Source organism: Lagenorhynchus albirostris, chromosome 9 (assembly GCF_949774975.1).
Source record: "Lagenorhynchus albirostris chromosome 9, mLagAlb1.1, whole genome shotgun sequence".
Classification (NCBI taxonomy): domain Eukaryota; kingdom Metazoa; phylum Chordata; class Mammalia; order Artiodactyla; family Delphinidae; genus Lagenorhynchus; species Lagenorhynchus albirostris.
In genome coordinates this window covers 12,719,486-12,732,601 of record NC_083103.1, presented here as the reverse complement: position 1 = coordinate 12,732,601, position 13,116 = coordinate 12,719,486, and the positions used below count along the sequence as shown (strand labels likewise).

The 13,116-nt window shown below is 43.3% G+C and overlaps 1 protein-coding gene across 5 annotated transcripts in view; it reads right to left on the bottom strand.

Annotated features, from left to right (window-relative positions):
- Positions 1-13,116, bottom strand: part of AGBL2 (AGBL carboxypeptidase 2) — a 44,868-nt gene that overhangs the window by 4,349 nt on the left and 27,403 nt on the right. For all 5 annotated transcript variants that reach the window (XM_060159142.1, XM_060159143.1, XM_060159144.1 and 2 more), the window contains 8 exons: positions 11,927-12,709; positions 10,003-10,159; positions 7,831-7,957; positions 7,189-7,289; positions 6,014-6,144; positions 2,665-2,731; positions 824-949; positions 209-316 (listed from right to left, as the gene is read on the bottom strand). In XM_060159142.1, coding sequence (XP_060015125.1) covers positions 209-316; positions 824-949; positions 2,665-2,731; positions 6,014-6,144; positions 7,189-7,289; positions 7,831-7,957; positions 10,003-10,159; positions 11,927-12,709 — 1,600 coding nt within the window. The remainder of the gene's footprint in view (positions 1-208; positions 317-823; positions 950-2,664; positions 2,732-6,013; positions 6,145-7,188; positions 7,290-7,830; positions 7,958-10,002; positions 10,160-11,926; positions 12,710-13,116) is intronic.

Genomic DNA, 13,116 nt, shown 5'->3' with positions numbered 1-13,116 from the left:
GCAAAAAAAAAAAAAAAAAAAGTGAATATTTGTTTGAGGTGAAGGATGTGTTAATTAACTAAACAGTGACAATCCTTTCTCAATGTGTATATATATATATATCTCAAATCATCATGTTGTACACTTTAACCATATTACCAAAAAAAAGGTTTTTAATAAATTTTCCATGAATGAGTAAAAAAAAACAAAGGTCAAGCAAAAATACTACCTCATTCAACCTTGGTTTTTCATTTTTCATCATTGAAGAACTGGTATTCTCTGAATTTTTGAAAAAAGCAGGCTGCTTTTGCAGAGTAGAAGCAAACCCTGCCCCTTCCTAGAAGGATTACAAAGAGAATATTTTTCAGTTGCTCTATTACAATTAATCAACTCATAATTGACCCAATTCACCCAAGAGTAAAACTCCCACCTCTGAAAGCATTTTCATCTTTAGAAAGCAGGGGGTATGGTGTGGGCGTGGCAGGCAGGAAGGAGGTATCCAAGTGTCCTTAGCCTGGACCAGGCCTGAATTCTCAGCCACCTGGAATCTCTGGTCTAGTTCTAGCCACCACTTTTCCATTACCATCTCCTTCCTCTGGAAATCCAGACTTGGAAACCCAGACTTGCTATGCTAGAGTGTAGTGGAGGATTAGTGCGCTAAGCTGAAATCTGCTTAGGGATATCCAGAGGACCCATGGGAGAGTTCTGAAATCCAAATAGAAAACTTCCCCCTGCCCCATTTCCCATTCCCTTTCTGGTTTAGAGTAAACCTTAACTCTTTGTCCTGCTCCCTCTGTAGAAAACTCTAACTGGACAGTAGAAGTAGGCAACAGAGCTTTCTTACTGGGGCATCTTCTGTTAACTTTGACTCCTGCATCAAATTACTTTTCTGATACTGTTTGTTTCGCTGTTTCCTAGACTGAAGTGGCTTCCTTTTTTTCTTCTTATACATCTTCTTCTTCTGATTCAACTATTCCAGAAAGTACAGAGAAATTAGCCATTGAGGATTCCAGTGGTACGCCCACCCACATGTAGCACTCTTTTCACACAACACTCAAGACGCAATGGCTAACCCAGTATGTGTGCCCTCACAGTGTTGAACTGTTGTTGGTTTGGAGAATCAAAAAACAGTTCAGTTACCTCATTACCAGAGACCCCTCCCCACTTAACACCGTCCAAATCCCCCTATTATAGATATACTGCCAAAGGGGCACCTATACCAATAAACAAATATCTGTGATATAAAATTTGAAAGCACATTACTTATGGCAATATTGGCAGGTACAGATAACACCGATGATTAGATGTGTGCTTAACAGATAAAGTTTGGTTGTTACCATAGGGTGGCTTTAATAATTAAGCAAATGAAGCTCAGGACTAATTTTCCAGGTACCTATGGTGTGGTGAAGCTTATACTGATGCTGCTGTAAATCCAGCTGAAGAAACTGTAGGGTCCAGTCTGATACGGCTGGTTCCTTCTGACACAGCCTTAAACTCACCCTATGATGAAGATACTTCTTAATGCAACTAGGAAATCAGGTGCACAGTGAACCACAACAAACATTTTGCTGTTTCTAAAGCTCTTATACCATCTATGTGAAAAACAAGTCTGTTAATAGATGGGGCAGAAGAAAAATTACTTAATACATGGAAATATAAAAAAACTACCTAAAACCATGCAAACAAACATTTTTTAAAAAGTATGGCTCATTTGTGGGACTCCCCTGGTGGCGCAGTGGTTAACAATTTGCCTCCCAGTGCAGGGGACACAGGTTTGAGCCCTGGTCTGGGAAGATCCTACATGCCGTGGAACAACTCAGCCCGTGTGCCATGACTACTGTGCTCTAGAGCCCGTGAGCCACAACTACTGAGCCCGCGTGCCACAACTACTGAAGCCCACGTGCCTAGAGCCCGTGCTGTACAACGAGAAACCACCGTAATGAGAAGCCCGCACACTGCAACGAAGAGGAGCCCCCGCTCGCCGCAACTAGAGAAAAGCCCCTGTGCAGCCAAAAATAAATAAATAAATTTATTTAAAAAAAAAAGTATGGGTCCTTTTTTTTTAAATTTTGTTTATATTTTATTTATTTATTTTTGGTTGCGTTGGGTCTTTGTTGCTGCGTGTGCGCAGTCTTTCTCTAGTTGCGGCGAGCAGGGGCTACTCTTCGTTGCGGTGCGCGGGCTTCTCATTATGGTGGCTTCTCTTGTTGTACAGCACGGGCTCTAGGCAGCGGGCTTCAGTAGTTGTGGCACACGGGCTCAGTAGTTGTGGCGCAGGAGCTTAGTTGCTCCCCAGCATATGGGATCTTCCCAGACCAGGGATCGAACCTGTGTCCCCTGCATTGGCAGGTAGATTCTTAACCACGGCGCCACCAGGGAAATTCTGGGTCATTTCTAACAACCTCTATCTCTTAACGTGGGTTTCACTTTTAGTTAAACTTTTTTTCCCCACTTTTAATTAATTTTGGAATAAATATGGAGTTCTCGCATGTTTCCCCCCTAGATTTAAAAAAGAAAGTTATAAAGGACAAAATGAAAGACTCCAGGGCAGGGTAACCAGTTAGGATGTTACTGCTGTATTTTCTGCAGATCTTGGGATAGTTGAAAATTCTTCCAAATTATCCAGTAGTGTCATGCTTTCTTTAGGCTGCTACTTTCTGGGTGCAAGAGTCTCTATAATCTTACCTCATCTGCTGTGTTCAGTAGGTGAACAGGGAGACCATCTGAGAAGGAGCTGTCAGAACCACTGGTGCTGTTTCCAAAAGGAAAGGAAAAAGGGAAATACCTGTTATTAATGTCTAGGATGTAAAACGCCTAGCAGACCAGCAGCATGGGATTAGGACACCTAGTCTGCTATTTGCCCTCATTGTCTGTGTTTCAATTACTAAGAATTCTTGATAAGCATATTCTTTCATTCATTCTGAACACCTACTGCATGCCAGGCAGTGCACAGGAAACAGAGATGAACCAAGTGGTAAAATAAACACTGGCCGGATGGGCAAAGCTGCCCTTGGCAGTGATTGTGAGAGACTGTAGGATTCTTAATGAGCGGCCCTGGAGAACAGCAGGGGACTGGGATTTGTCTGAAAGCAGGGGCTTTGTCTCGTTCATACCTGTCTAGGCACTACCAGTTCAGAGAGCAAGGATCTGACTGGGTACTCTTCAAAAATGTGTTGAATATGTAAATAGATATATTTAATAACAAAGAATCTGTAGGTCAGAGATTAGGAGTATTACTTTTATCACCCCAATTCCCCCTTCAAAAGTTTTGGAGCACATCTAGATTGATCTAAAGTCCTCCCCACAAACTGTGCCCTCCCCTTTTCTTCAAAGGCTAGGAGGAATGAAGACACAGATAATCCACCCTTTCTTCCTTCATCATGTCCTTTGCTTCTGTGTCATTATATTTTCCCCTTTCCTGGGGTGTGGTTGGCTAGAACTGAAAGCTGCGCTCTATGACACGTCCTCCATATATAAAAAAACGTCTTGGTACAAAACTCAAATCTCCTGGGAAAAGACAGCACTTCAAACCACTCTTTTGCTCAGCACTTTCATTCTGCTCAGGCCCCCCCGCCCTCCCATCAGTGCACAATGAGGAGCCCCACAGCAAGGCAGCAGGAAGAAAGCCCTCTCTTCTCTGATCTAATTCCCAACTCCCTGTTCTCACAAGGCTTTTCCAGTCTGAGGAGTAGCCTTTGAGGCCACTAGATAATAGCCTCTGAAGTCCCTTTCGGAGGTAATAGAAAACTTTAACAAATGGGATAAAAAACATTAGATGCAGTATACCCCAGATGATGTCGAAAATCATGTACGTGCACACAGAGCAAACTCAAACTGGGCTTGCACACAAGTCTGCTTTTCTGTGTAACCGTGTGAATGGATAGGAGGAGCCCCATGGAGGCTGGTGCAGAGGTGGGCAGATTGGTTTCAATAACTCTTAACTAAATGCCTCAGAGTATCCCTGCTGAGCCTGTCAGAATGCAGTCAGGATGCTTCTGAGTTGGTCCCCCTGGGCCCTATATGTATGACTTGATATGCGGGGGGCATTTTGTTTTTGAGGCTGAAAGTGAAGAGGGTTTGATGCAGTGGTCCTGGAGAGTCAGGCAAAGGATTCTGGGAGAGTGGAAGAGGCGACGTGGTGAATGGGACACCCTACCTGGGCTGCTGGTCTGGTTTAAGGTTCCTAAAGAGACATTTGGGAGACTCAGCCAGCAGAACTACTTTAGGACCCAGAATCTATGTGCTACATAGAGTGGGGGGGCGAGCCATCCCCTTCCCACTTTCTACCACAGACTACAGTGCAGCCTCTAGCAGCAGGCCGCCATGCCCTGACCAGAAACCTTCTGGCTGGCGACAGCTGGGGCGGTAAGCTGGAGCAGCAGGTGTCCTGGCACACCTGTGAAATAACCACCCCCTACCTGGGGGCTTCCTAAAATAGCCGTGGAGACTATTAGAGTGGGCCCGAGATCCTACATACTAAATGAATTCAACAAATATTTATTGAGCTCTCCCTATGTGCCAGGTACTGTTCTAAGTAAATGAGATACAGAGATGAACAAAACAAAGATCTCTGACCTTGTGGAATGTACACCCTAGTAGGGGGAGACAGGCAATAAATAACAGACACAACAAAGACATAAGTGATATAGAATGACAAATGATACAGAAGGTGGTAAAATGCTATGGAAAAAAGCAGAGCATGTAAAGGGGTTGAGGAATGGCAGGAGGGTGAAGGCAGGGGAGCAAGCTGCAATATTAGAGTAATGAGGGTAGAGGCCACACTGAAAAAGCTGGCGCTTAAGCAAAGACTTGAAGGGGGTGAAGGAATTAGCATTGTGAATATCTGGGGGAGAGCAGTTGGAACTGCCAGTGCAAGGGCCCTGAGGTAGAGCGGGGAGGCCAGTGTAGCTGTAGCAGTGTGTGAGAGGGTGAGGGTGGAGGTCACAGAGGTAGCAGATGGCTAGATCCTATAGCCTTATAGGCCACTGTAGGGTCCTTGACTTTGTATCTGAGTGAAGTGGTGAAGCCACTGAGGTGTTTTAAACAGAGGAATGACACGATCTGATTTACTTTAAAAGAATCACTCTCCTGGTTTTCTTTTGGCCGTGCTGGTCCCTTCCTAGTCTTATTCGCTGGCTCCTCATGGTCTCTTTAACCTCTTACAGCTATGGTACCCAGCTCAGACTCAGCCCTCTTTTCTACTCTACCTGCACTTACTCCCTTGGGATATCTGCCACACTTAAGGTTTAAATATCATCTATCCATGACTCTCTCCATCAGACCTCTCTACACTGAACTCCAGACTCATATATCCAACTGCTTATTCCATATCTCCATTTAGACATCTACTAGACACCTCAAACTCAACATGCCCAACACTAGATTCCTGATCTTCATCACCCCCCTAACCTTCTCCACCCACTTCATCTTCCCCAGCTCAGTTAAAGGCAACTCCATCCAACCAATTATAGAGTCATTCTCTCTCTCTCTCATACCCTATATCCAATCCATAAGCAAATCTTAATGTGTGAAACTTCAAAATATATCTAGAATCCAACCAATTCCCACACCCCCAAACACTGCTACACCCCTAAGCACCATCACCCTTCTTCTGTATTATTGCAAGAGCCTCCTAATGAGTGTCCTGCTTAGACCTTTCCTCTTTACAATCTCTTTTCCACATAGCAGCCCCAGTAAAACCTAAGTCAGGTCACGATACTTGTGTACTTAAAACCTTCCAAAGGCTTTCCATCTCCCTTGAAGTAAAAGACAAAGGCTTCACAATTGCCTACGAGGCCCTACACAAACCGCCTGCCCATCTCCCTAACGCCTTCTAGAGCCTAGAAGAGAGGCTGTCAAAGATCAGGCACTCAATACATAGTTGTTGAAGGAATGAAGTGCATTCAAGGGTGCCGTGATTTATTCAATATTTTGCACCTGAGGTTCAAAACCAACAAAACAACAGAGCAGGCAAGACAATTAAAAAAAAATATATAGAACCCCTATGGTTTTTCTTTGAAATGAAGTTTGTTACCTGGATTCAATGTCAGACAAAGAGATGTCACTCCAGCTTCCTTCTAAATCCATATCTTGTCCAAGTTCTTTGAATTTCTTATGGATCTCCTGTTGTAAGAGCTCTTTAAGCTCTGCTAGACACTGCATGAACTATGGAAGTGAAAAAAAGAACTATTTTTGATTATTCATTTAGTTATTCATCAGATATTTACTAAGTATACGCTGAAAGGCACTTTATTTATTGCTGGGGACATAAAGATGAGTAAGCTGTAACCTCTGCTACTAAGGACATGTTAACAATAAGTTACATGAGCTGTAAGAACAGACAGCAGCATTTTTAGGGCAGAATATCAGTGAACACTGCTTTAGTCACTTTTCCCTGGCTAAAGCCAATAATACACTTCTTGAACAATGCAAAGGTCAGATTTATTTTATTTTTTTGAGTAGGGAAAGTTAGAATGGGGTTGTTCAGAATTTGGCCTATGGCAAATCTGATTTAACAGGCCCTATGTTGAGGTCAAAGTGTCTTTTAAGTATTTTTTAATTGAACAGTTGCATCCAGAGTGGTGCATGTCATGTGTTCCCAGGGCCGACATTTCAGAGGGGGTATGAGAGACGAGTTAGAGACCATGAGTACACGCTCCCTGTTAAGAAGGCGAGTGGTGATGCGAAATAGAAATAATCTCCTGGAGCAACAAGGCTAAAGGAAGCCTTCATTTGTATTTAGGATGGGGGCAGCTTGAGAACATCTGCAGTTGAGGGGAAGAAGAAAAGGAGAAAACTGAGGGCACAGAAAAGAGAGGAGGTAACTGAGGCAAGACCTCAGGGAGGCCACAGGGGAGGTTGGCAAGTGCTTGAAGGACAGGGATAGTTTTGGAGAAGAGAAAGGACCTGATTTTCTGAAATAGGAGGAAGGGAAGTAAGAATTGGTGCTGCCACAGCTAAGCCTAGAAGCGAGGGAGAGGTGTGCTGAAGGGAAGGTGGCACCATGGCCTCTGTTCTTGGGGAAGTATGAGGTCTTATTGTTTGCTGAGACTGCAGGCTGGGGGCTTTCTTATTTTCTTTGATTAGAAAAACTTCAGAAAAATATTAAGAGGAAAATAAAGGTTGCCTGTAATCCCACTGGGCTGACTTCGGACCCACGTGAAAACGATCACAGTCACATCACCATATTTCTTGAAACCCCATTTTTACCTTGGTTCTGTCAGGATCACAGAAATCCAGAAGGGTGTCACAGACATGATAACCCAGGGATTTTAGATCCTCAAGGGTAAAGTGAGTGTCTCTTTTATTGCCTGCGGAAAAAATCCATAACACTTCTTATTAAATCTTAATGAGCAAATGCAAATCTCATTTAGGAATATCTCGTTAGAAACACCACCTATGATTCTAGAATATTACGCTTCTGGACAGGGTCTCTCTCCTTCTAGTTTTAGTTTGATTCAGGAGAATCTCTGACAATGAACAAGTTTACAATCATGATGGCTACAGTTACTGAGGCTTTACTCTGTGGTAGGCACTATGTCAAGTGCTTTACATGCACTGCCTCGTTAAGTAGTGCCTGTAATGCAGGTACTATTATTATTGCCAGTAAACGGAAATTCAAACCCAGACCTGCCTGATTTCCAGGGCCTGAGCAACAACTATGCTATACTGCCCCATCAGGTATTACGTTTCACACTCATATTTTGGGTTCTCAAATTTAACATTAAGGCACAGACAAGAAAATCTTCTAGGTCAATTATTTCCCCAACATTCAAGGAGATTTCATCTCCCCAGTGCTTTGCTTGGCGTCCCCTTGCCATGCCGGCTTATGATATACAAAAGAGAGCTTACCCAGGGTGGACCCACCAAAGGTAGACTCCATGGTATAGCTGTTTAGGATCCCCATCCGCCACATCACGACTCGTCCTGTTCCTTCTTTGCACTTTTGGACTTTAAAATTACAACTATGGAAAGAGAACTAAAGAGAAATCCAAGCCCTCTGTTAATTATAAATTGGCAAACGTTAAGATGTCTAAATTCACTAATATGAATTAAAAAAATGGTTCCCTTGGGTTCTATATGTTACTTCCTAACGTATGTTCCATAACATACTAATTCTAAGAGATGTTACTAGATGTAACAGAGGAAAAAAATGAGTTCTGTTGGTCAGGGAGAAGGTTTAACAAGACCAAACAGGCCTCCTCTGTGGGACTTCTCAGAGCATTTAATATGTTGTTGTGAACGCTGACCCTCCAAACGGGAGAGAGTATATTCTGATTTTCATTGCTCATGAACGCTTCCTTTCCTTCGCCACCTTCCCCAGGGACATTTTGCAGGACTAGGGTTCCTTGAGGGCCTGTTTGGGAATGCTGGCTTACTTTAGCATTCAAGGCACTAGCCAGGCTTTCTAAGGTTTATTTTCTACCCCTCCCCAACTTGAACCCTTGGGTCTAGCTGCATTTGCCCTCTTTCTATGAGCTGTGTGTGCCCTGCCCCTACAGCCTCTGCCTAGAGCTCTTCTGCTGCTCATCACTAACGTTTCTGGCTTGGAGTTCAATGTCCTCCACTGTCTTTCATGACCGCCCCAATTCTCTTTCCTCACTTGGAGTCTGTAAACATATACTTTGCAACTATCCCAACCTATCCTGTCCTGCTGAAAATGCTTTAGAGTTGGAAGGCGTCTCACTACCAGTGATTTCTGAATTGTGCTCTCTGAAATCCAGAGGTTCTACCGAGGAGCCCCAGGGCGCTCCTGCTGCAAGAACTGAGGAGGACACAGGACCGGCAGGGTACTGAGCCCTCCCTCTGCCCACTTCAACTAGCGCAGCGCTGCTTTTCATTGTTTTAAACGCTAGGTTCCGGATGGGATTTCATGTGAAGAAAAGAGATCCCTGGAAAAAACAGGAAGATTGAAAAAAGAAAAGGAAAAAGAAAGGAAAGAAGGGAGGGAGGGATAAAGGGCAGAAGGAAAAAAGGCTTCCTTTTTCTTTCTTCTTTGTTTTTACAGATAAGAGTAGCAGAGACAAAATATTTGTCCTATATCTTTATGTGAGAAAATTTACACTGTCATTTAAATACTTTTCTGAATCCAGCCTAATTTCTTCTTTCCAATGACAGTTACATTTTGTGAATTTATTTATGATGTTGAAAACCAGCTTCTAAATCAATGCAGATACAACTGTCACAGAGCTGTTACTCAGCCAACTATTAAAGGCTTTTAAGTTGTTTTATTAGCCCTTTAATATCTTGCAGTTATTTGTGATCTTGTATTACATAAACGTTTCTGTGGAGACTTGTATAATATTAGCATTTTGCTATTAGCAATATTAGCGTTTGTCCTTCAGTCCCTTCTTCCACTGCCAAACACAGGATGAAAGATAGAGAATTCTACCTACTAACAGTTTGAACCTGTGCCTAGAGCAATTAAAAAAATCATCTTTATTGAGATATAATTCACATACCATAAAATTCACACATTTAAAGCACACAATTCAGTGATTTAATGATATTCACAGAGTTGTGCGACCATTACCACAACCTAAGTTTAGAACATTTTCATCACCCCGAAAAGAAACCCAGTACCCCTCATTAGCAGTCACTCCCCATGCCATCCTCCCCACATCAGCCCTAGGCAATCATTAACCCACTTTCTGTCTCTATAGATTTGCCTCTTCTGAACATTTCATAGAATGGAATCGTATATGTGGCTTTTTGTGTCTAGCTTCTTTTACTTAGTATAATGTTTTCAAGGTTCATCCGTGTCCTAGCACACCAGTACTTAATTCTTCTTGCTGCCAAATAACATTCCATTGTGTGGATACATTACATTTTACTTATCTTTTCATCGACACAGAGTAATTCTTAAAGCCACACGTTTCTAAATTCTTGAAGTCCAGGTAGCTGGGATTTACCCAAGATAATGGAGAGATAAAAGTGGCAAATCAAACACTGCATATAGGAAGCAATGCAATGAGTTATCCTTCCCCCTTAGTCAATGGACAGAAAATTACCTTACATGCTTACCTTATCTGGAGCATTTTTGCTTAACATTAAAGGAAAGACTCGCTCGTGAAGCCAGAACTTGTGATCATTGTTATTACAGCCGTACAGGAAGATATTACTCTTACGGCTGTGGCCGTGGATATCACAATACAAGAGAACCTCCCTTTCTTCAAGAAGTCTGTTGGGGGTGGGGGAGGCAAACAAAGAACTCAATGGATATACAGGGCATGAGCATGACCAAGGATCCTTTGGAGTCTCTTCCTTAAGGATGTCTGTTGATACTTTCCCCCCTAAGAAAATTTCAGCCCCTAATGACCTTCAAAGGACCCTATGCCCAACCTCAGCCGCTGCTGGAAACATGTCACCAGCACTCCTTGCCTCTGCCAGCCAGAGGAACTTGATGGAAAAGGGGATGTGGAAAGCGGAGATGGGTAGGCCTTGCATAAGCTGACAAGAAAGAGGAGAAAATCTACTAAAGGAAAGCCCACTCTGGTGCAGAACTGTGGAAAGAGAGAGAGAGGTAGAGAGGGGAAAGAACCAAAGAAAGCCTTGGTTTCTGACATTCCAGGGCTAGTTCCTTTAAGACTCAGCTCTTCTTTGTTTCCTGATTACCAGGACACCTCCAAACACCTTCTCCATGATGACGGTGGTGGTAACAATAATGCCCCACATTTACAATGTGCAGGGTACTGTGCTAAACAGATTACATGGATTATCTCATTGAATCCTCACAGTAACCACCCAGCACAGGTATTATTATCCCCATTCTACAGATAAGAAAGCTGAAGCACAGAGAGGTTAAATCACTTCCATGGTCACAGAACCAGCCAGTAGTAAAACCAGGTCTCAAACCCAGGCCTGCCTGACTCCAATGCTCTTAGCCATTCTGCCTACCAACCCAACACAACTCTCAGCCATTCACACAGATATGGTGAGAAGGTGCGTGCGTTCACATATTCATATCTGCTGCAGTTGCATGCCCAGCGAAATGGAAGCTCCTTTAAGGCGGGTGCTATTCTATCATAGGCTTCAACTGCTTTTATATACGCTTGGAAAATGCAGATTGATTTATTATTCTTTTTTTTTTTTAAAAATAAATTTATTTATTTATTTTTGGCTGCATTGAGTCTTTGTTGCTGCACGCGGGCTTTTCTAGGTGTGGCGAGTGGGGTCTGCTCTTTGTTGCGGTGATCAGGCTTCTCACTGCAGTGGCTTCTCTTGTTGTGGAGCATGGGCTCTAGGCGCATGGGCTTCAGTAGTTGTGGCTCACGGGCTCTAGAGCGCAGGCTCAGTAGTTGTACCCCACGGCATGTGGGATCTTCCCGGACCAGGGCTCGAACCCGTGTCCCCTGCATTGGCAGGCGGACTCCCAACCACTGAGCCACCAGGGAAGTCCCATTATTATTCATTCTTCATAAGAGGCAATATAAGATGGTAATAAGGCATTCAGACTCTGCAACCAGAGAACTAGCTCTATGACTTTGGGCAAGTTTCTTAAACTTTCTGGGCCTTAATTTCCTCATCATATACAAGATGGGGATATTGATTGTGCCTACCTCACAGGGTGAATGTGAAGATTAAATGGGTCATGTGTAATACTGCCTGTCGTACATAAGCACTCACTAATTGTTAGGTACTGCTATTATTATTACTGTTACACAAGTCTCATCATGAAGACCTATGAACTCCTTGACTTTTGACCTTTTCCATTCAATCATTTCACTTATAAGTGAAATGCTTCTAGCTGAAATCTCGCATGTTCAGTTTCAACCCAAAGATAAGACATGATTTAAAGTTTGAAAATGAACAAACCCAAGTGGCTGCAAAGAGAACGTTGAAGACTGTCCACAAAGCTATACCCGATTCCTATGCCATGAGAAGAGATCTCATGCCATCAGATAGTGCTGACAGCGTTCAGAGTAAGACCAATAGATAAAGGCCTCACCTCTTGATCATGTTCCTGGTGTGCCAGATACAAGGAAAAGACTCCTCCAGAATAGTTTTATAATGCCTGTTCAAGTCCCTTCCAGCCAATGAACAACGATAATTCCCCACGATCACTCCGTCTGGATTTAACATGGGAACCACTTTGAAGATAAAGATATCTCTGAGGAGCTGGGCATCTGGGGAGTTGCTAAGGATGAAGTCCAAAAAGCCTTTCATAATCCAAGAGCCATTACTTTCCCCAGGGTGCACTCTGGCAGTCAAGACCACAGCTTTCTTTGCAGCTGCCTCTTGAGGGGTCCGGGCTGGGTTGGTGATGGTGAGCAGGTAGACGATGTTTCCTGCAAGGCTCCTGCATAAAGTTCGGAGTTTGCAGAACTGAGATTGGACGGGGCTGTTTGCCACTGACAGGAGGAAGCACTGCAAGTCAGAGTACGTATATGGGTAGAAGTGTGCAAAGAAGCAAGTGTCCTGGTCATGTGGAAACTGAATGGTCCATGTGAGACAGTAAAAGCGCTGCTGCCCATCATCCGTGTTGCTCCTATAGTACCTGATTTCATTTCCTTCTCTCCTCCAGCCAATGCTGTGGGTGCTGGCATCCAATTGGGAATACATGAGTGGCTTCATCCCTATAGTATAAAGGCTCTTGGGTTTCAGGAGGTTGACGATGGTGAAGCGATAGGTGACATCTTTTCTGGTGTTCTGAACTCGAAAATAAAACCACTGAGTGTGCTTATTCGTGTAGAGGTCAGTTCGCAAGGTGAGTTCATACTCATAGGTGTTTCTGTAATAGAGAACACAGAAGAATATCTCTATAACTCCACACGCCCCTCAAAAAACAAACATTGTTTCCCTCTGGTAAAAACAGATCTTATTACAACAGAAAAGCCTGCTACATCACACATTTATTTTCTTATTTCCCTAGTTTTCCAACTCACATATTAGGCTAGAAGGAACTTGGGAAAAGAAAGTTTATTCGGAGTGGGACAGGAAGAATCTCAAAACTTACACTGCTGCACAGCATTTCTGGGAGCACTGTGAGCTTCTTGGTGTCTTTTGAGAGTATCCAATAGCAGTTTCTAACCACTTCAACACATTTCTCTTTAATACACTGAACAGTAGTGAAGCCAGAGCCCCATGTTGGCTGTTAGCTACATCCTGGACATCATCACTGTAGAGGAGACCTGTAAG